Raw genomic sequence first — 7,729 nt, 5'->3', positions numbered from 1 at the left:
ATCCACTTGAGGCCAATTTCTCCTAACCCTACCTAGCTAGTTATACTATCCCCACTCCACACTATTCCTGCTATCACACTAACACACTAGTCAGTGTTATCCACACTCTCACACTTCCACACTATCCACCACTGTATACTATCTATCTATTTACTATCTACATACCTATCCACCTGCGTCACTCCTAGACAGGGAAGACCCACTAGCTATATCCGCTTCTCTATCGACTTAATCCATCCTATCCGCACAGGTCGGGTGGGTGAAGGCGGATACGAAGGCCATCCAGGCCATCCACACCCACGTCATCACCCACAATCCACGCGTCCACGTCAGTTACGACGACCATTCGACGTGGCACCTGCTGATCAAGCAGGTGACGGAGGAGGACAAGGGTCCCTACATGTGTCAGATCAACACCGACCCCATGATCAGTCAGGTGAGTCTACAGTGTCACCTGCTGGCTCGCCACAGTGTCTAGTGTCACCTGCTGGCTCGCCACGGTGTCTAGTGTCACCTGCTGGCTCGCCACGGTGTCTAGTGTCACCTGCTGGCTCGCCACGGTGTCTAGTGTCACCTGCTGGCTCGCCACGGTGTCTAGTGTCACCTGCTGGCTCGCCACGGTGTCTAGTGTCACCTGCTGGCTCGCCACGGTGTCTAGTGTCACCTGCTGGCTCGCCACGGTGTCTAGTGTCATCTGCTGGCTCGCCTGGTGTCTAGTGTCACCTGCTGGCTCGCCAGGTGTCTAGTGTCACCTGCTGGCTCGCCACGGTGTCTAGTGTCACCTGCTGGCTCGCCACGGTGTCTAGTGTCACCTGCTGGCTCGCCACGGTGTCTAGTGTCACCTGCTGGCTCGCCACGGTGTCTAGTGTCACCTGGCTCGCCACGGTGTCTAGTGTCACCTGCTGGCTCGCCACGGTGTCTAGTGTCACCTGCTGGCTCGCCACGGTGTCGGGTGTCACCTGCTGGCTCGCCACGGTGTCTAGTGTCACCTGCTGGCTCGCCACAGTGTCTAGTGTCACCTGCTGGCTCGCCACGGTGTCTAGTGTCACCTGCTGGCTCGCCACGGTGTCGGGTGTCACCTGCTGGCTCGCCACGGTGTCTAGTGTCACCTGCTGGCTCGCCACGGTGTCGGGTGTCACCTGCTGGCTCGCCACAGTGTCTAGTGTCACCTGCTGGCTCGCCACGGTGTCTAGTGTCACCTGCTGGCTCGCCACAGTGTCTAGTGTCACCTGCTGGCTCGCCACGGTGTCGGGTGTCACCTGCTGGCTCGCCACAGTGTCTAGTGTCACCTGCTGGCTCGCCACGGTGTCTAGTGTCACCTGCTGGCTCGCCACGGTGTCGGGTGTCACCTGTTGCCTTACGACAGTGTCATATGGTGTCACTAAACATAATTCTACTGTACATTTCCCCATATAAGTTACCTAGAGCTTGAGTGACACTCAAGCAAGCAAGTTCTAACTCAAGTGACACCTCGTGGAACATGTATATGTGGCCCTTAAGCGCCGACAATAGTCTCATCAGGTCAGGTATACATATATACCTGACTGAGCTTAATGTGGCTCCAGGTGTGTGGTTTTCCCGGTCAATTAGCAGGGGCAGGTAAGGTATATTGACCCTCGTGCCTGTATCATGCTGCCAGTTCGGTTATATTGATCCTGGTCAACATTTTTATTATGAATATTATTAACCACTGCTATAATGTCCTCTTTAATATTTGTTAACCAAGGCTGGAGTCTTAGTTAACTATCACTTCACCTTCAGAAACACATAATATACATGTATACATGTCAACACATACAGGAATGTAAACACGATACATAAACGTATGTGTCCGCGGGCAACAGGTCAATAATACACATACAAGTATCCTTGACCCTCTAAAATGTTGAGTAATGTGTGTCTATGTATGTGTGTCTATGTATGTATTAACACCATGTACTGAACGGGGTGAGAATAGCTTGAGCTACCTCATCCCTTTGTGTGTATTTTACCTCAATAAACTTATTTCAATTTCAATTTCTAAACTGTGTGTCCTGGACACAGCATAGTTGCCACCCTGGCCCTCAAACAACCATCATTTTTACCACGTGTCCATAATTGCCTTGTTACTGGGCAGTTTGCTCCAGCATCCACACCGTATCTCATCCCAAAGATTCAACCAGCATCCTTCCTCTAGGGGAAAATCCTGTGAAAAGTTTAAGTTTCAATATTTTTTTGTCTATATCAATTTATTGGGGGGTCTTAAAGGTTGTTCTGTTATGGACGCTGTTGGTGTCTGTTCTTAAGAGTTGGGTGTTATGTCTGTGGAGTTTCTTGTGGTCAATGTTCTTCAAGTTGGGGAAAGAGAGTTTCCTTACTTGTGTTTGGAAGCTCTTTATAACTGTTGAAGTGGTCTTGTGGCTCTTGTCTGTACTCGTCTACCCTGCGTGACACTCTCAGATCATCTGCCCAGTCTCTTAGTCTCTCAGCTCTTGAGTCTGTCCTCATATCCCAGTTTTTGAGTCTGTCCTCATATCTCAGTTCTTAGTCTGTCCTCATATCTCAGCTCTTAATCTCTCCTCTTATCTCAGCTCATAGTCTGTCCTCATATCCCAGTTCTTAGGCTGTCCTCATATCTCAGCTCTTGAGTCTGTCCTCATATCTCAGCTCTTGAGTCTGTCCTCATATCTCAGCTCTTGAGTCTGTCCTCATATCTCAGCTCTTGAGTCTGTCCTCATATCTCAGCTCTTGAGTCTGTCCTCATATCTCAGCTCTTGAGTCTGTCCTCATATCTCAGCTCTTGAGTCTGTCCTCATATCTCAGCTCTTGAGTCTGTCCTCATATCTCAGCTCTTGAGTCTGTCCTCATATCTCAGCTCTTGAGTCTGTCCTCATATCTCAGCTCTTGAGTCTGTCCTCATATCTCAGCTCTTGAGTCTGTCCTCATATCTCAGCTCTTGAGTCTGTCCTCATATCTCAGCTCTTGAGTCTGTCCTCATATCTCAGCTCTTGAGTCTGTCCTCATATCTCAGCTCTTGAGTCTGTCCTCATATCTCAGCTCTTGAGTCTGTCCTCATATCCCAGTTCTTAGTATCTCCTCTTATCTCAGCTCTTAGTCTGTCCTCATATCTCAGCTCTTGAGTCTGTCCTCATCATTTACTCATCACAGGAATCAAGATGGGGAAACACTCATCACAGGACTCTTTAAGAGCATGATTGTGTTTGGCGGGAAGATGATGGTTGGTGTTGGATATGCCGGTGAGCCTTCCCCCTCTCCCTTGCCCAACAGCTTCAGTAATGCCCCAGCCAGGACCATGGCCAATAACTGCACCAATAACACACACACCCTCTCGCTCGGGAAGGAAACAAAAGAAAAAAAAATGGCCGCTGTGAATGTCTCTGGCATGAGAAATTGTTTGTAAATGCATTTTCGGGCGCGATAAGTCTGTTGGCGTGTGAGTATTGGCTGAGGGCGGACGTGACCGGCCTTCCCGCCACGGGCGCCGGGTGGAGCGGCGCCCTCACACTCTTGGCGGGAAAGTAGCCCGGGGGAGCCGCCTTTAGTCTCTCACTTATTACTTCTCTTGGTGTGGTGGATTGTGGCGGTTGATGGTGGTCGCGGTGGTGTAGCCTGTTCTTGTTGATCATGCCAGCTTGCCCGTTAATCTATAGCCTGCTAAATCAGCCTGGACCCAGGTTCACGAAGCAGTTATGCAAGCATTTACGAATCTGTACATCTTTCCTCAATCTTTGACGGTTTTGGCTACATTTATTAAACAGTTTACAAGCATGAAAACTTGCCAATTAACTGTTGTTATTGTTATAAACAGCCTCCTGGTGCTTCGGAGCTCATTAACTGTTTAATAATTGTAAACAAAGCCTCCAAAGATTGAGGAAAGATGTATAGGTTCGTAAGTGCTTGCGTAACTGCTTCGTGAATCTGGCCCCTGTTTAAGAACCATTGTTGGATAACCAAAAACGGATATTTTTGTAATATAAATTAACTTTAATGTGTATTATATTTTCACGCATACTTAGGCCTAAGATAGGTTAGGTGTTTTTGTCGTATTTGTAAACGTTTGTGGGTTTTAAACTACAGCAGGGACAGATGATCAGGGCAAAGGGGGGGGTGGGGACCTATGACAAGTTGCCGGCTTCCTGTCCTCATCTAGGCCACTAGTATTAGTGGCCCTCAGGTAAATTCAGGTATTTGAGTGAAGCTTTTAGAGATACGATGAAAACATGACAAATTAGGCTTCACCTTCGTACTAAAACTTCAAATAATTCTTCACCTAAGTTATTCCTGTACACAAACTTATATACATATTTATAAATTTATATAGCAGTCCCCGTGGATCAGTGGGAAGACACTCGCTCGGCACTTCGCGAGCGATTTGGCCTGGGTTCGTATCCTGTGCGGGGAGGATTGACTGGACGCCAGTCCTTAACTGTTCGCCACTGTTCACCCAGCAGTATTCACCTAGTTGTGCTTGCGGGAGTTGAGCTCTGGCTCTTTGGTCCCGCCTCTCAACTGTCAATCAACTGGTGTACAGGTTCCTGAGCCTACTGGGCTCTATCATATCTACACTTGAAACTGTGTATGGAGTCAGCCTCCACCACATCACTTCCTAGTGCATTCCACCTGTTAACTACTCTGACACTGAAAAAAATTATTATAATGTCTCTGTGGCTCATTTGGGTACTAAGTTTCCACCTGTGTCCCCTTGTTCGTGTCCCACCCATGCTAAATGGTTTGTCTTTGTCCACCCTGTCAATTCCCCTGGGAATTTTGTAGGTGGTTATCATGTCTCCCCTTACTCTTCTGTCTTCCAGGGACGTGAGGTTTAGCTTCCGTAGCCTTTCCTCGTAGCTCATACCTCTCAGTTCTGGGACTAGTCTGGTGGCATACCTCTGAATCTTCTCTGACTTTGTCTTGTGTTAAACTAGGTATGGACTCCAGGCTGGAATTGCATACTCAGGATTGGTCTTACATAAGTGGTATACAGGGTTCTGAAAGATTCCTTACACAAGTTTCTAAAGGCAGTTCTTATATTGGCCAAGCTAACCTATTCCGCTGATGATATCCTTTTGATGTGGGCCTTTGGGGACAGGTTCGGTGTGATATCAACCCCCAGATCTTTCTCTCTATTTGACTCTTGCAGGATATCACCTCCCAGATGGTACCTTGTGTTCACCCTCCTGCTCCCTTCGCCTAATTTCATTACTTTACACTTTCCTGAGTTGAACTTTAGTAGCCATTTTCTAGACCATTCCTCCAGTTTGTCCAGGTCGTCCTGTAGTCTCTGTCTATCTTCATCTGTTTTGATTCTTCTCATGTTTGTACATCATCAGCAAACATTGAGAGGAATGAGTCTATACCCTCTGGAGGGTCGTTTACATATATTAGAAACAGGATGGGTCCGAGTACAGAGCCCTGTGGGACTCTGCTGGTGACATCTCGCCACTCTGATGCCTCCCACCCCCTCACAGTTATTCACTGTTTCCTATTGCTTAGGTACTCCCTTATCCACTGGAGCGCCCTACCAGTTACTCCTGCCTGTTTCTCCAACTTGTGCACCAGCCTCTTATGGGGTACTGTGTCAAAGGCTTTCCGACAGTTCAAGAAAATGCAGTCCGCCCAGCCTTCTCATTCTTGCTTAATCTTTGTCACCTGATCGTAGAATTCTATTAAGCCTGTAAGGCAAGATTTACCCTTCCTGAACCCATGTTGATGGGTTGTCACGAAGTCTCTTCTCTCCAGATGTGTTACTAGGGTTTTCTCACGATCTTCTCCATCACCTTGCATGGTATACAAGTCAAGGACACTGGCCTGTAGTTCAGTGCCTCTTGTCTGTCACCCTTTTTGTATATTGGGACCACATTAGCCGTCTTCCATATTTCTGGTAGGTCTCCCGTTTCCAGTGACCTACTATACACTATGGAGAGTGGCAAGAAAAGTGCCTCTGCACACTCTTTCAGTACACATGGTGAGATCCCGTCCGGACAAACAGCCTTATGCCCAGATCCAACAGGTGTCTCTTGATATCATCTCTTGTAATTTCGAAACCTTCCAAGGCCACCTGGTTTACTGGCACCTCTCGTAGCGCAGTGATCTTTCCTTGTTCTATTGTGAAGACCTCCTGGTACCTCTTGTTGAGTTCTTCACACACCTTTTTGTCATTCTCTGTGTACCTGTCCTCGCCCACCCTAAGTTTCATCACCTGTTCCCTCACTGTTGTTTTCCTTCTGATGTGACTGTGTAGTAGCTTTGGTTCGGTCTTGGCTTTATTAGCTATATCATTTTCATACTCTTTCTCAGCTGCTCTTCTCACACTGACATACTCGTTCCTGGTTCTCTGGTATATCTCTCTACTTTCTGGTGTTCTGTTATTGCGGAAGTTCCTCCACGCCATTTTGTTCAGTACCTTTGCTTTCATACATGCCCTATTATACCATGGATTCTTCTTTTGCTTCTCATTTTTTTGGGGCTGGGATAAACTTCTTTACCGCCTCATGACACTTTTGGGTGACATAGTCCATCATGTCTTGTACGGTCTTAGTTCTGAGTTCTGTGTTCCATAGTATTTCTCTTAGGAATTTTCTCATCTCATAATTTTTCCTTTCGATACGTCAGCCCCTTGCTTTCTAGTTCCTTTTTTTTGGGGGGGGGGAGATTATGCCTAGCTCTACCAGGTACTCAAATATCAATACTGTGAGAGAAGATGAACCAGCAATGCTTGACCTGATATTCACCCTGAATGAGTCGGATATAAGGGACGTTAAGATGGAAGCCCCTCTGGGAATGAGTGATCACAGTTTAAGTTTATTTTTTTGCCCCGAGAGGCGAGTTTATTGGGCCGCGTCACTCATCCTGTGAGTGGACACACCGCCATAGTGACAGTATTGGGCAGCGCCACTCATCCTGTGAGTGGACACACCGCCATAGTGACAGTATTGGGCAGCGCCACTCATCCTGTGAGTGGACACACCGCCATAGTGACAGTATTGGGCAGCGCCACTCATCTTGTGAGTGGACACACCGCCATAGTGACAGTATTGGGCAGCGTCACTCATCCTGTGAGTGGACACACCGCCATAGTGACAGTATTGGGCAGCGCCACTCATCCTGTGAGTGGACACACCGCCATAGTGACAGTATTGGGCAGCGCCACTCATCCTGTGAGTGGACACACCGCTATAGTGACAGTATTGGGCAGCGTCACTAATCCTGTGAGTGGACACACCGCCATAGTGACAGTATTGGGCAGCGCCACTCATCCTGTGAGTGGACACACCGCCATAGTGACAGTATTGGGCAGCGCCACTCATCCTGTGAGTGGACACACCGCCATAGTGACAGTATTGGGCAGCGCCACTCATCCTGTGAGTGGACACACCGCCATAGTGACAGTATTGGGCAGCGCCACTCATCCTGTGAGTGGACACACCGCCATAGTGACAGTATTGGGCAGCGCCACTCATCCTGTGAGTGGACACACCGCCATAGTGACAGTATTGGGCAGCGCCACTCATCCTGTGAGTGGACACACCGCCATAGTGACAGTATTGGGCAGCGCCACTCATCCTGTGAGTGGACACACCGCCATAGTGACAGTATTGGGCAGCGCCACTCATACTGTGAGTGGACACACCGCCATAGTGACAGTATTGGGCAGCGCCACTCATCCTGTGAGTGGACACACCGCCATAGTGACAGTATTGGGCAGCGCCACTCATACTGTGAGTGGACA

General features: G+C 48.4%; 1 protein-coding gene across 1 annotated transcript in view; it reads left to right on the top strand.

Annotated features, from left to right (window-relative positions):
• Window positions 1–258: 258 nt before the first annotated feature.
• Window positions 259–7,729, top strand: part of LOC123748135 (lachesin) — a 51,862-nt gene continuing 44,391 nt past the window's right edge. Inside the window, exon 1 of the mRNA XM_045730328.2 lies at window positions 259–436. Within this exon, the coding sequence (XP_045586284.1) occupies window positions 401–436 (36 nt within the window). The 5' untranslated portion in view covers window positions 259–400. The remainder of the gene's footprint in view (window positions 437–7,729) is intronic.

This window comes from Procambarus clarkii, chromosome 65, assembly GCF_040958095.1.
Source record: "Procambarus clarkii isolate CNS0578487 chromosome 65, FALCON_Pclarkii_2.0, whole genome shotgun sequence".
In the NCBI taxonomy this organism is placed as follows: Eukaryota; Metazoa; Arthropoda; class Malacostraca; order Decapoda; family Cambaridae; genus Procambarus; species Procambarus clarkii.
Note: the sequence above shows the minus strand (reverse complement) of the source record. Positions and strands in the feature narration are given on the sequence as shown.